The sequence below is a fragment of the Phoenix dactylifera genome, chromosome 2 (genome assembly GCF_051530095.1).
Source record: "Phoenix dactylifera cultivar Ajwa chromosome 2, Ajwa_hap1_PhDact_Kaust_v1.1, whole genome shotgun sequence".
NCBI lineage: Eukaryota > Viridiplantae > Streptophyta > Magnoliopsida > Arecales > Arecaceae > Phoenix > Phoenix dactylifera.
The window spans coordinates 56,541,249-56,566,121 of NC_143191.1; the positions used below are offsets into that span (position 1 = coordinate 56,541,249).

Here is a 24,873-nt window from a genome sequence, read left to right on the forward strand (position 1 = left end):
TCGACTCGTAGAGTCCCGGAGTCGACTCGAGCACTGTTCCTTGAAACTCTAGAGTGCCAGAGTCGACTCGAAACTTCCAGGAGTCGACTCGAGGACTATTCTTTTGAATTTTTCTTTGAATTTGCTCCTTCAACTTGAATTCTTTGAACTTGAAGCTTGGGCCAATGAATTGTAGCTTTCTTCCAACTTTTCTTGAGAACTTTGGAGGCCTTCTTGCATTCTTCCAACTTGCTATGTTCCTTGCAAAATAAATATCTTTCTCCTTGCAACACAAACATTAGTATTTATACTTCAAGGTTTTGTGATCATCAAAATCAATCTTTGAATCAATCTTTGGGTCATCAATAATATTATTATAATATAGTACTATAACATTATGTATTATAGAATGATAATTTAATATAATATTAAATTATTTAACATAACATATCAATGTATTATGATATAATGTAATATAATATTATATTTATAGAATAATATAATAATAAATATATAAAATATTATAATTATTAGTGTAAATTAATTTTTCATCCTTCTAATAACCATTTATCTCTCTAATAAATTTTCTAGCTAGGTGATAAAATTGGTTAAAAAATTACTAATATTATTTATTTATTTATTTATTTAGATCAGATTATTTGCCACTCACCCATTATTATTTTTTATTTTATTTATTTATTTATTTATTATTTTATTTTATTGAAATATAGAGGGGGCGCCGGCCATGGGTGGTGGCCGGCATGGTGGCATGGTGGCTGCCACCATGGGCAACCACAAGCTCCCAAAACAAAAAAAAAAAAGAAAAAAAAAAGAAAATGGAGAAGGAACAGTGACGGCGGCGTTGAGAGGAAGAAGAAGAAAGAGAAGGAGAGGAAGGAGATGGTTGAGAGAGGAAGAGGCGGGATGGGGGTTTTGGAGGAAAAAAGTGAGATTTAAATGAGGTATTTTGGTCAAAAAAATAGCTTCCCGACAAAGCTGAAAACAACGTTTTCGGAAAGCTCCAAATTGGAGCTTCTCCCCAAAAACTGTTTTCAGCTTCCCGCAAAAGCTGAAACAGCTTTCCGAAAATTTTACCAAACACCATTTTTTATCTGAAAGTGCTTTTGAAGGGCCAAAAAGTGCTTTTTGGCCCTCCAAAAGCTCCCTCAAACAGGGCCTTAGTCTAAGGCCCTGTTTGGGGGAGCTGTTAGTAGTAGAGCTTTTGGAAGTAGAGCTGTTTGAAGCAGAGCGTTTATAAAAAGCTGTTTGCTGTTTGGTAACTACATTTTTAAAGTGCTGTGGCATTTTAACATGTATTTGGTAAACAAACTGAGAAAGTACTTTTGTGTGACAAAATGACAATAAAGGACATTACCAGTAGTATACAACAGAGCATAATAAAATATAATATGTATTAATACATAAATATATGATATAATATAATATTAATGTAATGTAATATAATATTATTATAATATAGTACTATAACATTATGTATTATAGAATGATAATTTAATATAATATTAAATTATTTAACATAACATATCAATGTATTATGATATAATGTAATATAATATTATATTTATAGAATAATATAATAATAAATATATAAAATATTATAATTATTAGTGTAAATTAATTTTTCATCCTTCTAATAACCATTTATCTCTCTAATAAATTTTCTAGCTAGGTGATAAAATTGGTTAAAAAATTACTAATATTATTTATTTATTTATTTATTTAGATCAGATTATTTGCCACTCACCCATTATTATTTTTTATTTTATTTATTTATTTATTTATTATTTTATTTTATTGAAATATAGAGGGGGCGCCGGCCATGGGTGGTGGCCGGCATGGTGGCATGGTGGCTGCCACCATGGGCAACCACAAGCTCCCAAAACAAAAAAAAAAAAGAAAAAAAAAAGAAAATGGAGAAGGAACAGTGACGGCGGCGTTGAGAGGAAGAAGAAGAAAGAGAAGGAGAGGAAGGAGATGGTTGAGAGAGGAAGAGGCGGGATGGGGGTTTTGGAGGAAAAAAGTGAGATTTAAATGAGGTATTTTGGTCAAAAAAATAGCTTCCCGACAAAGCTGAAAACAACGTTTTCGGAAAGCTCCAAATTGGAGCTTCTCCCCAAAAACTGTTTTCAGCTTCCCGCAAAAGCTGAAACAGCTTTCCGAAAATTTTACCAAACACCATTTTTTATCTGAAAGTGCTTTTGAAGGGCCAAAAAGTGCTTTTTGGCCCTCCAAAAGCTCCCTCAAACAGGGCCTTAGTCTAAGGCCCTGTTTGGGGGAGCTGTTAGTAGTAGAGCTTTTGGAAGTAGAGCTGTTTGAAGCAGAGCGTTTATAAAAAGCTGTTTGCTGTTTGGTAACTACATTTTTAAAGTGCTGTGGCATTTTAACATGTATTTGGTAAACAAACTGAGAAAGTACTTTTGTGTGACAAAATGACAATAAAGGACATTACCAGTAGTATACAACAGAGCATAATAAAATATAATATGTATTAATACATAAATATATGATATAATATAATATTAATGTAATGTAATATAATATTATTATAATATAGTACTATAACATTATGTATTATAGAATGATAATTTAATATAATATTAAATTATTTAACATAACATATCAATGTATTATGATATAATGTAATATAATATTATATTTATAGAATAATATAATAATAAATATATAAAATATTATAATTATTAGTGTAAATTAATTTTTCATCCTTCTAATAACCATTTATCTCTCTAATAAATTTTCTAGCTAGGTGATAAAATTGGTTAAAAAATTACTAATATTATTTATTTATTTATTTATTTAGATCAGATTATTTGCCACTCACCCATTATTATTTTTTATTTTATTTATTTATTTATTTATTATTTTATTTTATTGAAATATAGAGGGGGCGCCGACCATGGGTGGTGGCCGGCATGGTGGCATGGTGGCTGCCACCATGGGCAACCACAAGCTCCCAAAACAAAAAAAAAAGAAAAAAAAAAGAAAAGGAAGAAGGAACAGTGACGGCGGCGTTGAGAGGAAGAAGAAGAAAGAGAAGGAGAGGAAGGAGATGGTTGAGAGAGGAAGAGGCGGGATGGGGGTTTTGGAGGAAAAAAGTGAGATTTAAATGAGGTATTTTGGTCAAAAAAATAGCTTCCCGACAAAGCTGAAAACAACGTTTTCGGAAAGCTCCAAATTGGAGCTTCTCCCCAAAAACTGTTTTCAGCTTCCCGCAAAAGCTGAAACAGCTTTCCGAAAATTTTACCAAACACCATTTTTTATCTGAAAGTGCTTTTGAAGGGCCAAAAAGTGCTTTTTGGCCCTCCAAAAGCTCCCTCAAACAGGGCCTTAGTCTAAGGCCCTGTTTGGGGGAGCTGTTAGTAGTAGAGCTTTTGGAAGTAGAGCTGTTGGAAGTAGAGCTGTTTGAAGCAGAGCGTTTATAAAAAGCTGTTTGCTGTTTGGTAACTACATTTTTAAAGTGCTGTGGCATTTTAACATGTATTTGGTAAACAAACTGAGAAAGTACTTTTGTGTGACAAAATGACAATAAAGGACATTACCAGTAGTATACAACAGAGCATAATAAAATATAATATGTATTAATACATAAATATATGATATAATATAATATTAATGTAATATAATATAATATTATTATAATATAGTACTATAACATTATGTATTGTAGAATAATAATTTAATATAATATTAAATTATTTAACATAATATATCAATGTATTATGATATAATGTAATATAATATTATATTTATAGTATAATACAATAATAAATATATAAAATATTATAATTATTAGTGTAAATCAATTTTTCATCCTTCTAATGACCATTTATCTCTTTAACAAATTTTCTAGCTAGGTGATAAAATTGGTTAAATAATTACTAATATTTTTATTTATTTATTTATTTAGATCAAATTATTTGCCACTCACTCATTATTATTATTTATTTATTTATTTATTTATTTATTATTTTATTTCATTGAAATATAGAAGGGTCGCCGGCTATGGGTGGTGGCTGGCATGGTGGCTGCCACCGTGGGCAGCCACGAGCTCCCAAAACAAAAAAAAAAAGAAAAAAAAAGAGGAAGAAGAAACAGAGGCGGCGGTGTTGAGAGGAAGAAGAAGATAGAGAGGGAGAGGGAGAGGATGGGTGAGAGAGGAAGAGGTGGGATGAGGGTTTTGGGGAAAAAAGTGAGATTTAAATGGGGGTATTTTGGTCCAAAAAACAGCTTTCCGACAAAGCTGAAAACAGCATTTTCGGAAAGCTCCAAATTGGAGCTTCTCCCCAAAAGCTGTTTTCAGCTTCCCGCAAAAGCTGAAACAGCTTTCCGAAAAATTTACCAAACACCAATTTTTATTTAAAAGTACTTTTAGAGGGCCAGAAAGTGCTTTTTGGCCCTCCAAAAGCTCCCCCAAACAGGGCCTAATTCCATCAATTTAAGGCCGAGAAAAAAAAAAAGTTAACTAGACAATATTATTCCAATATTACGAGAATCTTCTCCACGTAGCAAGGTGCCTCTTTGTTACTTGTGCTTGCTAAGTTGGGCTTTAATTAATTGGGGGCCAGTTGCTAGTGGGCCTGCGAGACCTGAGAGCCCACTGATCTCAGATCAAAGAGATCCAAGCCGTCTGATGGATGATCTAATCTCCAATGAGAACCACCAATCAGACGGCTCATATCTCCCCAATGGTTCCACTTACATCCCCTTGGACGCGCCGCTACTTCCCTTTCCTTGTTCTATTCGGCCAAGGGCGGAGCTCCGGCGAGATCCTCACGCCGTCGCCGCCGCGCTCTGGTCTGCCTCCAGGGAGAGCGATGGACGGCGCGACGCTTCCGTGCTTCGAGTGCTTGGAGCGCGTCGTCCGGTCCGATCTCTCGGCGGATCTCGTCTTCCGCTATGGGGTCTCCGACTCCGCCCTGCCCTTTGGCTCCACCGCTGTCGTCCAGGTCTCAGTCTCATCGCTCCTTTTACAGAATTTCGCTTCTTTATCGTCAACAAGTTCCAGAGATTAGATCCTTTTGTCTCCTAACTGAGGGTTTTGTGTCTTCTTTAGCGAAATTTCCTCCTTCTCGTTGATTTTATGTGTGGTTCTTTTCCCTCCCAGATCCGGCTTCAAAAATTCGAACTTTTTTTTTGTTTAACAGAGGTTTTAGTGTATTACCCAGCGAAATCTCGTTCCTTGCACTTTACTTTTTAGTTGGCTACTTCTCTCCTCCGGAGTTTGTTCTAAATATTTGATCTTTTTGTTCGCTAACTAACATTAGTGCATGCTTTCAGCAAACATGCTGCTTTTCTGAATTCTTACGCCATGTGGTTTGTAACTAATAGACTGTTTTGTTGGGGTTTGATTGATTTAAGGGAAAAGAGATTAGATGGACCCTGGGTGATATTTAGTATTCATAAGTTGGAAAAGGATAGATAGAAGTTGGGTGTTGAAGAGGGCTATCGAATTGGATGAAGCAAGTAATATATTGCACCTTCAGCGGCCTTTCAGTCCTATCTTTGTATATTAGTGGGATTAGCAAGTAACTTATCATGCTTCGCATGACATCTCTAATGTGCGAACAAGTGGCATGCTTTGTTGTCGAAACAGCACAATCTTTTTTCATAGATACTTTAAGGATACACAATGAAACATGTGAATCATATTTTTTCTTGTGTTGAAGATGATATTGGATAGTTTTGCACCAATAAATAAATTTTCTTTTTAATCATTTAACCATTAAAGTTTAATTTTGATTGTTAAATTCATCAGTGCTGCTGTGCTTACATTAAATTACCCATCATGCTCTAAAGAAGTAACTAATTGCCAAAAGATGGCTATATCTATATAAGTTAGAGCAAGTATTGCTCTTCTATGTACCCAAAAACCCTTAAAGGAAATCTGAATATGAAGCTTAGTTTCCTATCCAGATAATGACCCAGCTACTGAGCATCGAAAGTTAGGTTTTAAAATGAATACTAACACATATTAAAATGAACATGCACATGGGAATGTCTCAGCAAGAAAACTGAGTTGTTTCACCAACAAATCAACACTTTGGTTTTTAAGTTTCCTGAAGTCCCTGTTTTCAAGTGACATAAAAGAATTTACTGTCAATTTAGATATTTCACTCGATGACATGGAAAAAAAATATCGTAAAGTTAGAATGGTTTAATGTTACCCTCAGGATTTTCTTTTCTTTTTCTTTTTTTTGTGAGGTACAATGGTGTCCAAGTCATACTAAAGAATACTTAAAGATGTTTGTCAAGGACTGGTGTAATTTAAGTAATTGAGATCTCTGAGCTGTATGACGTGTAGTAAAATTGACCATTCTACACTGAGTAGATGGTGATTAAAAATAACTGCTGTCTTTGCCATATAGTACCTTCTCTCAATTTGGATGCAGAAATGATGTGGTTATTTTAAAATTCAAATAGGTCTAATAAGATCTGTACGACTTCATTCATTCAAAATTGCCATAAATTCATTATTTTAGTTCCTTTTGGTTAAGACATAGAGGATAACGTATGTTCCTCCAATCCTATATTCTTGTGTTGGACTAGTTGATCTTGTTAGTTTTAAGTGTTAAATGTGCCTGCCATTTTCTTTCTTCTTGTCTGAGACTGCTATAAAGTTGCTCCATGACTGATGTATCATTCTGATTTTTTTTTTTTGACTCATAATCTTTCTATCGCTGCAGTCATATTTGAACCGGGGAGCAGACAATACTGCAGGGTAAATTAAATTTTCCCATCTATCTCTTTTTGTCACATTAATTTGAAGTTTTTGCTTTTTTTCCCTTCCTGTCAACTTGTTTTCCCTTCATGTCTCATGCTGGAAATCTGTAGTGCTGAATTGCAGTGAGGAGGTCTCTTCTCAATTTGAGCTTGTGGGGATACCTAATGATGATAAAAGATTCTTGGTTGCAAAATTGTAAGTCATCATGTTTTTCATTTATGTATGTTAACCGAGTATCCCTATCTCTGGGAATGTGCAAAATTGACACCTAAAGAGCTTTATGATGTATACTTGACCTCACTTCCTGCAGTGGCCACAACTATTTGAACAATGATTTCACAGATGGTAAAGATGAGATGTCCTCATCAGAACAAGGTCATTGTCAAGCTGAACTTGATGCTGGTATTCTCAGTGATGGCGTGCCATCTTTGTCCGGAGATGACTCCCTATGTTCAGGGGAAGGCCTGGTGGCCCAGAATATTGAAGGTTCCACCACCATTGCTTACAAACAGGGGACATGTTTAAGAGTGATCTCTGCATTGAGTCCATTTGCTCATGTCTACAGGGGTTCCTCTGCCACAATCAAAGATCTAATTTGCAAATATACATCTGAATTGACTGAAGACTTTGTGATTTCATCCCTAAATCTCCTAATGGAAGGAAAATTAGCTGGGGATTATGGTACAGAGTTTTTAAAGTTAGTTGGTTTTCCTGCATTCAGCAAGAGCACTATTCCTACCAGTGTGAGACATCCTAATATTGCCCCTGTTTTAGGTATTCTGAAAACACCTTCATATGATTATTCATTGCATGCTAAGGCTCCAAACACTCTGGACAATGTTCTGCACTATAGCCCCAAGGCATTGAAGTCAGATTGGCACATTAGGTTTTTAATTTATCAGGTGCTTTCTGCTTTAGCATACATGCATGGTTTGGGGGTTGCTCATGGAAACATATGCCCCTCCACCATCCAGTTAACCAATTCATGTTGGTCATGGCTGAGCGTGAGCGATATGTGTCTTCTGAAAGGTCGCCTGAGTTTGAAAGAACCTGCTTGTTTGAGGGCATGTTGCTGCATGGAGAACTGTCCTTGTCAAGCTATTTATGCTGATTTGAAGCTGCCAATGTCTATGGATTGGCATTCCGATTTCAAGCGGTGGTGGAGAGGTGAATTGAGCAACTATGAATACCTTCTTGTCTTAAATAGATTAGCTGGGAGGAGGTGGGGGGATCATACATTTCATACAGTGATGCCTTGGGTCATAGATTTCAGTGTAAAGCCAGATGAAAATTCTGATGCTGGTTGGAGGGATCTCAAGAAGAGCAAATGGAGGTTGGCAAAAGGTGATGAGCAATTGGATTTCACATATTCAACATCAGAAATTCCCCACCATGTTTCTGATGAATGCCTTTCTGAATTAGCAGTCTGCAGTTACAAAGCCAGAAGGCTGCCTTTGAGAATACTTCGTTCTGCTGTGCGCTCTGTCTATGAGCCTAATGAGTATCCATCTAACATGCAAAGGCTTTACCAGTGGACTCCAGATGAGTGCATTCCTGAGTTTTACAGTGACCCTCGAATTTTCTCCTCTATCCATTCTGAGATGAGTGATCTGGCTGTGCCATCATGGGCTGCATCTCCTGAAGAATTTATCTCATTACATCGAGCTGCATTAGAAAGCGATCGTGTATCACGAGAAATTCATCACTGGATCGACATAACCTTTGGTTACAAGCTTTCTGGCCAAGCATCTATTACTGCCAAGAATGTAATGTTGCCTGCATCTGATCCATTAATGCTGAAATCTATGGGGCGTCGACAGCTCTTTATGAAACCACATCCTAAGCGCCATGGAACGGTACCTCACTCTCGTTATCATAGCCATGAAGAATCATGCAATAAGTATCAAGTTCGAGGAAATGATAATGAGAAAAACTTAAGTATGTCTTCTGATAATGCCAGTCGGTTGCACTTTACTTCTCAGGATCATCTCCCTTCAGGAACTGGTTATTTGGAAGATTTAGAAGAAGCTTCTTTATTTTGTGAATCTGCGCGCTATTTAAATCCAAGCTATCATTATGTAGAAAAATTTTTTGAGAATTTTTCACCCGTGGTAGTTCCACTAAATGAGCCTTCCAAAATGGAGAATTTAGAATCACCTTCCAGTGCTCCCTCAATTCCATCTGATTTTAATTTAGGTTGTCTTCTTGAATATTTTGAGTCTGATGATAGTGGTTCAATGGGCTTTCAAGAGTTTTTGCACTGGAGACAGAAAGCATCCTCTTTGGGAGTATGTTCTGAAGATCTTGCAGAGGACATATTCTCCATTGGGTGCATACTGGCTGAACTTTATTTGAAGAGGCCACTTTTTGACCCTGTTTCATTAGCTGCATACAAGGAAAATGGCATCATACCAGGAGCATTGCAGGAACTGCCTCCTCACATTGCACTTCTTGTTGAAGCATCCATCCAGAGGGACTGGAAGAGGTATTTGACATTCTGTGATTAAAAACTATGCTCTGAAATAATATAGGATTAGGTAAAAACAGAACAAGTTAGATGGACTCTTGACCATATAGAAGGTCTCTTAACACTGAAACTGTGATTATTCACAATGGAAGTGGGAGAACTAAACTCCCATATTGGGAGAAGGAAAATGAAATGAAGTAATAACCACAGTGTGTCTCTCTTTATTATTTACCCATAATGTTTCCTTCACAATAAGCTCATCCTGTTAGTATCTCTAGTATTTTATGCATCATAATATCCGATGCTTCACTGCCTCTCAGTGCTTCATTCTCTGTCCAGGAGACCATCAGCGAAATGCTTTCTGGAGTCGCATTACTTTCCTCCAACAGTCAGGTCTGCATATTTGTTTCTTTCCCCACTTCAGCTGTTGACTAAAACTGGGCATCGCCTTCAATATGCTGCTAAGCTTGCAAGTGAAGGAGCCCTGAAAGCTATGGGAAGATTTGCTGCAGAAATGTGTGCGCCCTACTGCTTACCACTTATCACATCACCTTTGTCGGATGTTGAAACTGAATCAGCTTTATGTCTGCTGAAAGAGTTTCTGAAGTGCTTGAGCATTCAAGCAATAAAAGCTTTGATTTTGCCCATCATTCAGAAGATTTTACAGGCCGGTTAAGAAAAAAACCAATAGGACGATTTCATGTAGCTTGCTTACTTTTTACTGGTTTTGCCAATTTGCATGCAGCATTTTGTGTGGGCATAATAGTTTACACATTCTGATCACCTGTATGTTATGATTTTCACTCCAGGTATCAGAATATTCACATCTGAAGGTCTCTCTCCTTCAAGATTCCTTTGTGCAGGACTTGTGGAACCGATTGGGGAAACAAGCATATCTAGAGAAGATACATCCTTTAGTGATCTCTAGTTTATGCAACTCACCTAACAAGATATCTGCTTCTGCTGCTGCTGTCCTTTTGATTGGTTCTAGCGAAGAGCTTGGTGTTCCCATTACAGTTCATCAGGTGAGTTTTGCAGGATGAGCTTCTTGATTAAGACCTCTCTCAAATATAATTACACAATATTGGATTATTATTAACATCAGAATCATGTTCCAGACAATTTTACCACTAATCCACTGTTTTGGGAAAGTACTTTGCGCTGATGGAATTGATGCTCTGGTTAGAATTGGTATTTCAGTTTGTTATGAGATTCCCTTTTATTGATTTTCTGTTTTCGATGGTTGTTAGTATTCATAATCTACCATGGATCATTTGATTAACAGGTGGTCTTCTTGGAGAAAATTTTATTGTCAGGCAGCTTCTGCCTTTACTAAGGAATGTTATTCTCTCAAGCATCGATGTTTCTCGGATGAATAAGCCTGAGCCTGTGCACGGCTGGAATGCTTTAACTTTAATCGATAGCTTTTCTACCTTGGATGGTTTGGTCTTGGTCCTGCCTGTAGACACGATCCTTAAGGAGTTAATTCAGGTTTAAGTAGTTTTCGTTGATTCTGCTTATTTTATTTATTCACTTAATTCGAAAGTTCTTCATCTTGTTTATTGTTCTTTTCTTAAATTTGCAGGACCAAATCTTCCTCCATGTGAAGGTTTTAATGCAGACTCGTATGGATCTTTCCGTGATTCAGGCAACTAACCCGACGTTCTTTATCCTTTGTTTTCCTTGGGATCCATTTCTCGTTTTATAGTGTGTTATCACATGTCAGTTCTTTTTCTTTCTCATATTATTTCTTTTTTTATATTTACTCAAACTATCTGCTATCTTGGCTAGGTTGCTGCAACTACACTCATTGCAGTCTGTCAAAGGATTGGACCAGAATATACTTCTGTATTTGTCATGCCGCGACTTAAAGATCTGTTTGATGAGCTGGCCTTTTCTCAAGCAGCAACTTATGGAACTGGTCCCGATGGGAGAGATTCTAAGGTTTCTCGATTAAAGATAGATGAAAAGTTTCAGATTGAAACCCGAAGAGACCTTATGTAGGTGAAAACAATATCAAAGTCGTTATCTGAAAGCTACTTTGTTTTATAATTTTGTAGAACTCCTACAGGTTCCCTGATGATGTAATGATATATGAAGTTGTGTGAATGTTTTGCAGCTTGCTTTTGTATCCTCCACTTGCTTCCCTTATTGGCATAGAGAATCTTCGCAAGTGTTGTCCCACATGGTTTCTTTTAGAGCAAATTCTTCACAAGATTTACAATTGGAAGGTAAACATGCTTCTCTTGAACTGCCAAGGAGCCCAAGAGCATGTCTTAGTTTGTTGGTGATCCCAAGGCTATCTTCTTGTAGATATCCTATCCTGTATACTTATAAATCATCATTCTAATCTGTCTTACGCTTTTATTTTAAGTGGGAGTCTTCTGGGGAAACTTGTAGAAGTGTTGGTGAAAATTTGAACCCTCAGATGCTTGCTTTTGGAAAAATTTCTTCGTCAGAGTACAATCCTGCCAAACTATTGCTTAATGGTGTTGGTTGGTCTATTCCGCAATCGCAAGCAGTTAAAAGTGGCATGTCGGCGATAAATTCCAGGCTTGTAAATGAGCATCAACCAACTGCATCAGGAAATCATTCAGTAACCTCAAACCTTGGGAGCCATGAACCATGGTTTTGGTTCCCCAGTCCTGATGCTAGTTGGGATGTTCCTGATTTTCTTGGGCGCAGTGGAGGCTCAAAAGATGAACTTCCTTGGAAGATCAAAGCGTCAATTCTTTACTCTGCCCGTGCTCATCCTGGAGCTCTGAGATCTTTAGCTGTTTGTCATGATGAATGCACAGTTTATACTGGAGGAGTTGGTCCTGGATTCAAAGGAAGTGTTCAGAAGTGGGAATTGCCTAGAATGAACTGCATATCTGGCTATTATGGCCATGATGAGGTTAGCTTCCTCTATTGTATTTTCTTTGAGGATCTCATTGGTACATTGTTAATGCTAATTGCGATATTCTTTCTTTAAGATCAGGAAGCCTTCATTTTCCATCTTTCCATGAGGAAAAAAAATATTATTATAGTTTTGTGATGTAGATTTCACTTGCCTTTCAGGTTTATCTCCTTGTCTTCATATGTTTCTTTCTCTGCTACTACTATTTTGAAAGTTTTTATTTCTTTATAGGTGGTGAACTCTATCTGCATATTGTCTGTTGGTGGAAGGATAGCTTCTTGTGATGGTACCATCCATATATGGAATGGACAAACTGGGAAGCTGATAGCAGCATATGCTGAATCATCAACAAATTTCCCACTGTCGTTGTCAACCAAGGTGAACACGGAGCAGCCCAACATGCTTACTCCAAATGCACTCTCCGGCGGAATACTGTCTAATGCATTCAGTGGTAGTTTGTACACATGCATGAATCACATAGAGTCTGATGATAAGCTTATAGCTGGCATGGGAAACGGTTCAGTCAGGTAATTTTAAATTCATTATCGGCCACATGTTAAAAATATGGTTTTCTTGGAATGAGTTTTCCAGACAATTTCATATCGTTGAACTGATTTTGTGCTATATATAATGGTGTTTATCTTCTTGTTTAGATGGTGTTATTTGCTTCTCTTGTGCCTGGAGATACTTATATTTTATTATATAGAACTTCTGGTAATTTCTCTAACCATCGGAAGTCCAGAAAAATTGAAGAGGCATGTAGATGTAGCAACATGACAATGCAGTGGACATATATATGTTGCTACGACTACACTTAGGATTTTTGTTAGCTGCATGCTCGATAATGTGCCTACTGCATTTATCTGAAAAAGCCATCACTATGTCAAAACAGTTCAAGTTATTGGATAAGCTACGATAATTTTAATCAGAAAGTTGAGAGATACAAGACGTACCATACTATATCGGTTTAGTACCGGTACCCGGTATGGGTGGCGTACCGATACTCGGTATGCCGAAAGATCCTATACCATACTATACCGACATAGTGCTAGTGTGGCACTAGTACGAGGTCCAGTACCGAGAGGCGAATCTTGCGAAAACGTGTTTTTTGGTTTAGATAACTAGATATGCTATCTACGTGACCATCCAACCCTTCTGATTTCTGATCTAAATTTTGTACATACTCGGTTGACTTCTAACCTTTGATGCAAAGTCCGCCGTACCGACCGTACCAATGTACCGGTGGGCACCCGTACCAGTACCATACCGAATCGAACCGGTACCGTACCGGTTCGGCTGGTTCGGCCGGGTTTCGGCCCCGATGCCTTTTTTTTTTTGGGAGTTCTCTTTTTTGGATTTTTTTTTTGATGTTTCTATGTTTAGGTTTAAGGTTTAAACTAGATGATGCATCTTATTACTTCCAAATGATTGAAATCATGAGATGAACATAAAATATCTTCAAATTAAGATGCAATCAATTACATACATTTAAAGCACTATCGGATATCTAAAATCGGATCGAATGGCAATGCTTCTCGTGGATATTCAAATCTTCAGCATAATAACGAGGCAGATTAACCCATCCTTCTAATCAAGCGGCGTTGTAGTCTTATATGCTCAATTCCTGAGGAATGCGCGTCGGGTTATAAGAACTCTTGGATCTCTTGCTGAAGCTCTGGCTCTAAAAGGTGTCCTGTTGTTGATAATATGGCTGTGGAGGGGGCATCCGAATATGCCGGCAGCAAAATTCTACTTGTAAGACCCTTCGGGCTGTGCAGAATGGTAGCCACCGGAAGATGACTCCGATGCACCATATCCATAGGCTGCCTGAGGCCACGGATAATAGAAAGATTCGGAACTTGATACATCTATGGATCCTGCTCCATATGCGAGGTCATTTGCAGCTGCATGCTGTCCTCCTAAATGGCTTCAAGGAGCATGTTTCTTTTTAAATTTTAAATTAATTTTTAATTTTTTAATTATTTTAAATTTACTAAAAGAAATTTTGCCTCTAAAATGACTTCTAAATTATGTACAACATTCTACTATTTTTTATTTTTTATTTTTTTATTTTTTTATTAAAAATTAATTTTTAAACTTTTTTATTTTTAATTAAATATAAATTATATATATATATTCTAAAAAATTAACGTCACCATGCACATCGTCCATAGATCTATAACATATAAAAAATTCAAGACGAAATGGAAATATTGGGCATCATTTTCTATTTTTTGCAATTTTTGACATTTTTTTAAGTACATTAAAAGAAATATTAAAAAAATAATATAAGGAAAAGAAATCACACCTTAATTAGCCTTTGTTGAATTTTTTTTGGAAGGGAAACGATGCTCTCTCACCTCCTTAATATTTTTTACGCGGCCTCTGAAGGATCCATCCGCCCTTCCTTCCTCTGCTGGATGCCTTCCTTTTCCTTCCCTTCCTCCATCTTTTGTTGATTAATCCCTACCTTTTCCTTCCCTTCCTCTATTTTTTGGGCTAATCCCAACCCTTCCCTTTCCTTCCTCAATTTTTTGGCTAATCCCTTCCCTTCCCTTCCCTTGCCTCTGAAATGTGTTCCTCGTTCGGCTTTTATAGCCAAGCGGGGAGAGGCCAAACTCAAAGTGATTGAACAGCCACGTGCTGTCGGAAAAACGCGTGGCCCTGTGCCACTTTCAGCCACAGCACATGGCGCTGTGGCCGAAAGGAAGACAGTGTCTGGCCATAGTGGCCACCCGCTGCCGGCTGCAGAGAAGGCTGCGTGCGGCAAAATTCAAAATTAACCTGTACCGGTGGGAATCGGCCTGGTTCGTACCAGTACGGACTTGGAATCGATCGGTTCCGACCCCATCGGTTCTGACCCAGATGGGGTCGGAACCGATTTCAAGGGCTGTACTGGACCGGTTCCGGCCGGTTCAGCATATCTTGCTTTGATGTATTTCATTTTGATATTAAATTTGTGCTTGCGTTGCTTGCAGACCTACGGCTTTCGACTATAGCTAGAGGGCAGAGTTTCATATTACCATAACTATCCTTCAGCAAGGAATTGTGCACTTCGGCATAAGCATGACCTTTTCTTTTGGTGGAAAAATTGCATGGCCACTACTGGAATAGACTAGTATGTTTTGACACAAGATGTGAAATGTCGTTGTTAGGTTGACAACCAGTTGTAAAAAATCTTCTCATTCTAGTTCTATGTAGCCCGCTCAACTGGGTCTGGCTCCAAAGACTATTTTAGTGGGAAAAGGTTTGGTTGTCATTTTTATAGTCCATCAAGTTACTTTGCTATATTTCCCCATCCTTTCTTGTTTCCTCTTTATAAAAACATGTATGCTTAAAAAAAGAATCTTTTTTAAAGACATGCTTGTACTTATATGCCAATGTATATGCATATTATTGTTTATAATGTTACTGCATGCAGGTTCATTGATGTTGTTCAAGACCGGAAACTGCACCTGTGGAAGAGTGATGTAGCTGAGTATTCTTTTTCATCACTTGTGTCAGCCATTTGCCCCTGTGGTTCTGAAAAGCTTCAAGCAGAGAGAGCTGTAGCTTCGCCATCTTGGATTGCTGCTGGGCTAAGTTCAGGACATTGTAGGTTGCTTGATGCAAGGAGTGGAAATATTGTTGCTCTTTGGCGAGCACATGATGGCTACATTACTAAAGTATGCTTTGTAAAGCAGTTAACCAGATATCATTTTGACTATTATCTAATTGTCAGTTAAACTTTTGTGTATACAGTTAGTATCACCAGAGGATCATTTGCTTGTATCCAGCTCTCTAGATAAAACCTTGCGAGTTTGGGATCTGAGAAGGTACTATCATTTGACCATTACCATCTATTCATATTTTATAGTCTTATTCTACTTTTGCTGTATCCGATGGCAAAAGAACTTTTATTTTGAAATGGAATGTTTGCTTTATTAGAGAATTGAGTAGCATCCAGAATAAAGAAAAAGGTAGAGGAGTCACTTGACTCTTCGTCATCAAATTCCATCACATATTAAAATGTATATTACCGGCTCTTTCTTTGTAATTTTTTAAAGTTTTGGTATATCAATGACTTCATGTTTTTCTTATTCATGCTTAGTACAACCTCGTCCACCTTCCTGCTGAACAACTTTTCAGCTCATATTTTTGAATTGAAATGAAGCTTATAATGTTATTTAAAATTTTCTCAAGAAAAGAAAAAGGAAAACAAAGTCCAAATTTTTGGCAGCTAGTCACTGAATGTGCACCTTTTCTTTAAATTCTTTTTAAGGAAACGGTAAGCAGTAGGCACTGAGTGCCTTAAGACTTTTATTTAAATGTGCACCTCATATGTTTGAAGTATTGAATATTCCAAGTTCCTTGCTGCAAAAGAAATGTTACACACACTTTTCCTGTCTTTCTGCCTTGATTTTCTAATTATTCAATGGCTTGCTATTTATTACTTCTTGGAAACACTTTGCTCACCTAAGTGGCACAACAACATCAAGGAAGCACATTAAATTATTCAAATTGCAGGAAACAGTATATAAGCAGAGCAATGAATGCTTGTACCTTGACTGAATTTTTTCTCAACACTGTATGGCAGGAACTTGGCTTCTCAATTGAATGTTTTTAGAGGCCATTCCGACGGCATCTTCAGCTTCGCCATTTGGGGTCAGGATGTACTCTCAGTTTCCAGAAATAAGATTGCACTGACCTCTCTTTCTAGATCAACCACTGAAGTATGTAAACATTAGTCTGTCTTGCTTTCTAAATGGAGTAATACATATTATGATTTTGAACATGCTTCATTCTTGAATCCTTAATGACAACATTGTGGTCTTTGACCACATAGAGTTTGTGGTGGGGTTCATTTATTAAGGACCCCACTGTTTCGGTCTGAGCTTCAGCAACCTCCATTATTGACCTCCCTTGGAACCTTACAGAAGAGGTTCCAATATTTTTGGACCTGACACCATCTCTGCTTCTCACTTTTTTGAAAAATATCCACACAATAATCACTCATTGTTTCCTTGATTTATACACTGATGAATGGTCTCTTGGCAGCAGGGTGGACAACATTGGCTCTCACTTCAGAAGCTGTATTCTGCTGATAAGGGGATGAGAAACCTCTCGGTGCTCTCCACCATCAGTGTGCTTCCTTTCTCACGATTATTTCTTGTTGGAACAGAAGATGGTTATCTGAAGATCTGTTGTTAGGCATTTTGCCGAGCAGTATAGTTTCTGCTTGCCTCATATTCAGCTGCAGTTTCTTAATTTTCTTGGCAATTCAATGTACATTGCATGTGATATTGTTGTAAATTATCTTTTTGGAAAAAAAAAACCACCATGGGCAGCTCATGGAGGTGATGTGTCTTTATGTTTTGTGTAACATTATGTTTTGGTTGTAGCGATATACATTGGGTTTTTTTCTATATACCCTTGCCACCATTATTCTGAAGAGGAAAGAAAAACATAAATCATAAGTTAAGAAAAATATAAATGTAGTATGAGATCCTCAAGTTTGAGTTGGGATTTGCCAATTGGATTTGGGCTCTGATCTGAAGAGGTACTGCCACCATTATTCTGAAGAGAGAAGAAAAACATAAATCATAAGTTAGGAGTAGCTGATGGTTGCATTTGAACTTATTGGCTGATGCTAGATTGTTGTATCATTGTACAAAATTTGATGGATATAAAGCTAAACATGGAGTTTTCTTCTCTTCATTTATCCCCTGCCAGTCTCCAGAGTTGGAAATCCTTTATTGTTAATTGATTGGGATTAGTATACTGATTGCGAGACCTAAGGCTATATAAGTATCAACTTCTGTAGATTATTTATACAAAAATATCAAGGCAAAAGAGAGGAGTTTCCTATATGGGTGGGGATTGTCTATCCCCTAACCTTCCAGATTTTTGGAATCTTTCAACCATAGCGTTCTACTCTCCTGGTTTCTTGCATCAGTTCTTATTTTTTTAGCTTCTTTTAATTGAATGAGTTGTTGCGATGGAGTCTATCATTTCAGGAGATTGAGGCATGGTTTTAGATGACAGTAACAACAGGCCATTTTAAGGGCATCTTTGTTAATTTAAGAATTCAAACGCGTTTGATAACCCAAAAAAGATGCTATATATTATGACCACTTAACATTATAAAAACGGTCATTATTTTCACATTGCCGTAGTCCACAAGAATTTTTTGCAATTTTATGTTATTTTCTAAAATATCTAGAGTGCAACCATTTAAGTGTAAAATGATATTTCAAATAAAAGGAAATCCATAATGCCATCATTTTGCTTTTTAAAAGGCCATCATAAGCACTTACGATAATGAACAGTTAGTACAATAATACAGCAACTAAATATTACGCAAATAAATATTTGAATATTGTAGCCTAATATAAAATTATATGGGCTTTTCAAAGGATTTTAGTAACCATGATGGTGTTATTACCCTATGACTTATGTCTATTATGATAATAATTTTGCCATGACATGACAAAGGATTGGACAAGGGAATTGAGCAAGTTGGTGCCCAATGATAAAAAGAGAATAATTTTTTTTAAAAAAATAACTAATATTCTAAGATGTCATTGGGCATCATTTTTAATTTTTAATTATTATAATTAAAAATAAAAATTTATTTTTCAGAATTTTAAATTATAAATATATTTGATATAGTTAATTATTTTAAAAATATTAATATGATGATGGTAGAAGTGGGGGTAGTAGTGGAGGTAATAGGATGGTGATAGTGTTAGTTGTAGTCTTGTGGGGCAATATCAATATGGCATACTTGGTGACAATAGATACGGTAGTGTCATGATCATGGTAGTGATGGGGGTTATCACCAATGCAATGGGGTAGTAGTGGAGATGATGCTGATGGTGGTGTTAAAAAATAAACTTTCTATTTTTAAAAAATATTGTAGGTAAAAATTACTAACTTTCTCTCTCACTTTTTTTTTTTTCTCTCGATGGAAAGGACTTGCGCTGAGCAAGTTAGCTCCACAGGATAAATATCAAGCATCAAAGGGAGAAGAAACCCATTTACATATTTGACCGTTAACAAGCCGTCGAAGTTTGAAATGTTCGCGCCGTTCTCTCAGTATCAATTGCCGCCTCCTCCTCAACAACATGGAAGATTTCCAAAGAGAATCCGCAGAGCTCCCAAGGAACCCCATCACCCCCTTCCTGTCATCACTCCAGAACGCACAATCCTCAAATTCCACCGGCTTCTCTCTGATGGCGCTCTCACTCTCAATTGTCTCACCTTCCGCTCCCTCTTCAAAGCATGCCGTGTTCTCTCTGCCTTGGAAGAAGGCCGGCAGTTCCACACGCAGGCTGTCAAAAGAGGCGTCCTTTGTGATGTTTTTGTTCAGAGATCTCTTGTTCGAATGTATGCAAAGTGCCTTGCTTGCCATGATGCTCATAAACTGTTTGCGGAATGCAACGTCCCAGATGTTGTTTCTCAGAATGATTTGATCATTGGGTTTATAAAAATCGGGGATTTGAAGACTGCCCGAAAGGTTTTCGATGGAATGGGTGAGAGAAATGTAGTTTCTTGGAGCGTTATGGTTGATGGGTATGCAAGACATGGGCAGATGGAGATTGCTCAGGACCTCTTTGATTCAATGCCTGAGAGGAATGAGTTCTCATGGAATTCATTGATATCTGGGTACTTGAGATGCGGCAGCGTGGAAGTTGCTCGGGGCATCTTTGACCAGATGAGGCCAGAGTGGAGTGTGATCACTTGGACAGCTATGATATCAGGATATGCACAGAATGGCCAGTTCAAGGAGGCCTTGGACCTTTTCCTCGAGATGCAAATTGCAGGTGTGGCACCGAATAAAATCACGCTTGTGAGCATTCTTCCAGCGGTTGCACAGCTTGGTGCTCTCAGTCAGGGGAGGTGGATCCATGCTTACATGGACAAGATGGGTATGGAAGTGGATTCGGTCCTTGGTTCGGCTCTTGTGGACATGTACTCAAAATGTGGCTGCATTGAGGATGCTGTTGGCATCTTTGAAAAGCTCAAGCATAAGGAATTGTCAGCTTGGAATTCTATCATCTTTGGTCTTGCAGCCCATGGTCGTGGCAGGGAAGCCCTTTGTTTTTTCTCAAGAATGCAAGAGGATTCCCTTAGGACCCCTAATGATATCACGTTCATTGGTGTTTTAAGTGCTTGTGCACATGTAGGTTTGGTCAATGAGGGCCAGATGATTTTTGATCTCTTTACCAATTACTACAAGATAACTCCGAACATAAGACACCATGGGTGCATGATTGACCTTTTAGCCCGTGCCGGGCTTTTGCAAGAGGCATTGGAGTTTGTGGAGAAGATGCTGGTGGAACCTAATGCAGTTATCTGGAAGACCCTGCTCAGTGCATGTAGAATTCATAAGAAAGTTGAAGTGGCTGATCGTGTATGGAGAAAAATAATTGAATTGGGCCCTCAAGATAGCGGGTTTTACACACTTATCTCTAACATTTTCAATGAGTCTGGGCGATGGGATGATGCAGGACAGGTGAGAAGGAAGATGAATGATTTACAGGTTCGGAAGATTGCAGGTTGCAGTTGGGTGGAGGTGGATGGGGTTGTTCATGAATTCTTGATGGGCAGAGAGAGTTTTCATGCTCAAAGCAGAGAAATTCGTTGTGTATTATATGAGATGGAGAAGTTAATCAAATTGGAAGGATGTAATGCCGAGCAGTAGAGTTAGCTGAACAAAAGTAGAGAATCAATTAAATCATTAACTCAAAATATATAATACTTTGCTAGAATATGATGATTGGTCCTTTAGGTGTTTTGGAATTGGCAAGCAGAGTAGAATGATTGCCATCTTTAAAACCAGCCTAGCAAGTTTGTACATTCCAACAGCATTCGGGAACAACTCAGAGGTTTTACATTGATCTTCACCGGAAAAGGTGATAAGAACTGGAATCTGAAGTTAAAAATCTTGACCAAGAAATATAAAAAAGGTACCATCACCTTTAGAAGCACTTACACTTTTCCCTTTACAATCAAATTGTCATACTAAAATTAGTTTTCCTTCTAGTTCATGAAGAAAATGCTCATGTGATAGAGACATCATTATCAACAAATCCACCAGCTTATTTGTGCTTATTATAATGTGATAAATGTGAAAATCATTGAATTTCAAATAACTACTTTGAGCATTATCGACTGACCTCAATGCCTGAGCCTGTGTTTTAGTTACCCAAGTTAAAGATGTCAGAAAAGTTTGTATGTTCATATTTGGATCATGTCTGGCAAAACCTCAACCTTATCTCAGAAATCTTTTTAGACTCCTGAAATATAGCTCACCGCTGCTTCCATCCTTGTTTTTTCAGTCATATCCCCAACCTCCTCATCAATTCATATGAGAATTAGACCAAGTGAACCTTCAACTTTCTTGTAATTTAATCCATATTTGGTTCCTTACTCATATTTAATTTATCATTAAGTTTCAGTGCAGCATCTTAATTCCACTTTGCACATTGAAAACTCTAGACTTTATTTGTCAAAACGTTGCTATCTTTATTTTCTCCATTCTTTCGTGACCATTTATTTATTTTTCTTTTTTTGGTTGTCTCCTCCCAGGTATTCTATATTACCAGTTTTATCTCTATACTGGAAAGAAATTCTATATGGATGTATCTCTTCACAGAATCAATTTTCCTATGCATAATGTTTGATTAATTTGCACATTTTATGCCATGCTAGTTTTTTGGGAAAAATATGCCATGTTTGTTAACTTTTGTCTGCCATAGTTTCCCTTTGTAGCTTTAGCAATAGAGGTTCTGCTAAATTGTCATAACCCATTAATATTGTCCAGTGAATGTATGGCTAGCTGTTTCACTAGCTCTTACCTAAAAATTTGCTTTGATTGCATTAAAGAACGCATTTATTAATTTTAAATATTTCCTGTAGATTGTGTAAGTGCCATTTCTGTGCATATATATGCTGCAGTCCTAACTAATATGTTTCAGCAAAAGTAGCTGTGTGTTAACGACATAATAAGAGTGGTTCCTGATGATTTAGCTTACCTTCTTAGTACTTATCATCCAACAGCACATAAGAGAGTTTTCTTTAAGATCTCGTTAGTTGATCTTTTGTATTAGCTGCAATATTGACAGCTCCGCTCATGCAAACTAGCATGTTAATTTCTTCGTCATGTTTTAGTTCCACATACTTATTTCTGTTTGGTGCTTAGACAATATAAATGATGTGATTACATTTGGACATTACCTTGAAAGTGGAATTTGAAGCTTAATCCAACTGAGTTGAACTTAAAAAGGATCCTCAATGATCCCTGCTTGTGCTTACATGACTTTGGAGGGTTATCTCTGCCAAAGACATGGTTGTATTACCATAACAGCCCTTAAATTTTGATCTTAAAAATAAAGTATTGTAGTCAGACATATTATCTCCATGTCAGATGGGGGGCCCTTAAGATTTTTTTCCACCTCCTCCCATCCTTATTTCTTTCATAGTTCTGCATTAATGTTTGCTGGTCTGCCAGGCACCACAAGTGGAACTGCACTAGTTGGTGGTTGGGGTTCTGGTGCTAGGAATTTAAACTTCATTAATATTCTGACATGGTTATTTACTACAAAATGCTAGTTGAGTCGTTTCATGGGACCAAAACTTTTTGGAACAGCTTATCTGGAAAGATGAGATGGCTACTAAATGAATGCTTCTTGGGAAAAAGTAAAAGGATAGTATTGGAATTTAAGTGAAGCTAAACCTCTCGGTCCCTTCTTCCTCTCTTTTGAAACAAAACTTTTGAAACAATCCCTTTTCCAGCGCCATGATAAGAGGCACTCTGCTTGCAGATCAAAACAAAATCTTTTGACACAGCAAAAGAAACTTTTAAACCTTAAAGACTTGATCGAACCATATAACAACCCTAATTTGCCCGAGGTGATCTCCTTCTCTTTGAACTTTTGCATCACTAATAGATAAATACAAAACAAAAAGGTATAAACAATTATAGTTCTCTTCTTGCTCTATTTCTTTCTTTTCTTTTTCATTTTTCCTTTTTTTTTTGTTTTGGTGAAATGACCGTCCCCTCACCTTGTAGGATCTCCAGAGGACTGGCAAGTCCCGGTTCAGAGCTCCTTCATTGCCTGGAAGAGAAAGGAAGGTGAGTCAATCTTGACCTTCCAATAATTCCCTTCTTCTCTCCTTTAAGACGTCCAACTAGGTGTCCATCTAACACATCAATTGTTCCTCAGTCTTTGCATCAAATGCAACCTTATGGTTGGTAGTTTGTTTTTTCTTTCTTTCTTTCTTTTTTTGCATAGATGTAATTAAACCCACTACAGATTTCTAGATTGAGATTTGAGCAGTATGCGTATCACTAGCTTCAGATGGACCCTTGAAATTCTACAGTCCTGGACCAGTCAGAGGAAACCAGGTGTCCACAAACCAGTCTTAGGTCCACTAGAAAGCAAAGGCCATGAAGGAGGCTCACATGGCAACTGAGCTGGTAATAAAAATCCACTTAAAGGCTCTGGCCACTGCTAAGCTGGTCCTGAGTTATTATTGCTTTTGCTATAAAATGGGATTGGTACACCACCTCACCATCCATGCAAGCTCCTTTGAGGGACCAAGACATGGAGAGGTCTACTAATGAGATGGTGCTGATCCTTGCTCTCCTCCTGGCCACCTTTGCAGTGTGCCTTGAGGGAAGAAACATTCAGAGCAAGCCTAAACCTTACAAGCCTCAGAATTTCTTTGGGTTTGGGGGCATCATTACTTCTCCTGGGCTTGGTGGTGGTGGTGGCGGCGGCTCGGGTATGGTTCCTGGGGGCTTTAGTTTTGGCACGCCGATCTTTGGATCCAGCCCCATCGTTGGAAGCGTGCCTGCAACACCTGGTGCGAGCATCAGAGCTCGTCGAGGTGGAAAGCCATGACTGGATTGCTGATATTGGACCTTTTTCTATGTTCACTAGGTAGAGGGCGATGTAGAGCCTTTGATATGTTAAAGTGTGCTTTCTATTTTTGTGTAGCTTGTTAAACTTATGATGCTTTGGAGCTCAGAGCAACTGTTGTTTTAGTGTAGTTTATCTAGTGTGGTAACATGTAACCATATCAGTGCTTTTTAGTACTCAATGTAAACATATGTAGCTCATGCTCACTCTCTCTCTCTCTCTCTCTCTCTTACACACACACACACACAGAGTAGACGCATGCACTATATAATCTTTCCCCTTCATCCATTCTTCTATATAATCTTCTTCACACACTTGATCTTCCATAATGTTATTTATTATTCTTCTTTTATTTTTTCCCGAATACATTCTTATATTCTCTCTCTCTCTCTCTCTCTCTCTCTCTCTCTCTCTCTCTCTTTCTCTATTGATATATTATCTCAGTACTTCCCTATCACTTTTTGTAAACATGATTGTAAGCACCACACAGCATATAAATAAAAAGGAAAAGAGAGCAAAAAAGGTAACTCTTCAATGAGGTGGAAACGGAACCACTCTTCAAGTTGCTGGTCCCACTGAGATTGCAACCATATAGCAGTCCATGAGAGTTAATCAGGATTCAAGATTGTTATGTGCTGATCTCTTACAAGAGTTTCACCTCAAAGTTCAATTGTTGGTGACTTGTGTTTTAGCTCAAATTCCACTTTCAAATGGATGGTTAGGTAAAAGTGACTGAGATCCAATATCATAACAGAGGACTAGCACTAACGCTGGTAGCTGTCAATTTCTTAAGGAATATTATTTTTCTTCCTGTTCCCCCTTTTTCTTCGTTGAAGCAAACTTGGTGGATCCAAGGCTT

The 24,873-nt window shown here is 37.6% G+C and overlaps 2 protein-coding genes across 6 annotated transcripts; both read left to right on the plus strand.

The window, feature by feature from the left end:
- Window positions 1-4,736: 4,736 nt before the first annotated feature.
- LOC103721591 (protein serine/threonine kinase) lies at window positions 4,737-17,549 on the plus strand. Of its 4 annotated transcripts, none has more exons than XM_089929259.1 (17): window positions 4,738-4,964; window positions 6,702-6,736; window positions 6,863-6,934; window positions 7,050-9,224; window positions 9,546-9,873; window positions 10,016-10,231; window positions 10,325-10,397; window positions 10,492-10,697; window positions 10,792-10,854; window positions 10,998-11,206; window positions 11,326-11,437; window positions 11,581-12,102; window positions 12,337-12,632; window positions 15,527-15,770; window positions 15,847-15,920; window positions 16,682-16,817; window positions 17,143-17,549. In XM_089929259.1, exons 1-17 carry the CDS (start codon window positions 4,833-4,835, stop codon window positions 17,293-17,295), a joined length of 5,046 nt encoding a protein of 1,681 aa, XP_089785385.1. In that variant the 5' UTR covers window positions 4,738-4,832; the 3' UTR covers window positions 17,296-17,549. The 4 variants fall into 4 exon arrangements, with proteins under 4 accessions (XP_089785387.1, XP_089785385.1, XP_089785386.1 ...); XM_089929260.1 differs by having other exon boundaries at window positions 17,146-17,549; XM_089929262.1 differs by having other exon boundaries at window positions 4,752-4,964; window positions 6,850-6,934.
- Window positions 17,550-18,626: 1,077 nt separating this feature from the next.
- On the plus strand, window positions 18,627-24,195 carry LOC103721602 (pentatricopeptide repeat-containing protein At5g48910-like). 2 transcript variants are annotated; one of them, XR_015975887.2, is made up of 2 exons: window positions 18,627-21,056; window positions 23,162-24,195. XR_015975887.2 is itself a non-coding variant. In XM_088717096.2 (2 exons), the coding sequence occupies exon 2, from the start codon at window positions 19,163-19,165 to the stop codon at window positions 20,789-20,791; it is 1,629 nt and encodes a 542-aa protein (XP_088573222.2). In that variant the 5' UTR covers window positions 18,627-18,962; window positions 19,060-19,162; the 3' UTR covers window positions 20,792-20,917. The 2 variants fall into 2 exon arrangements, 1 of the variants encoding a protein (XP_088573222.2); XM_088717096.2 differs by lacking the exon at window positions 23,162-24,195 and having other exon boundaries at window positions 18,627-18,962; window positions 19,060-20,917.
- Window positions 24,196-24,873: the final 678 nt, after the last annotated feature.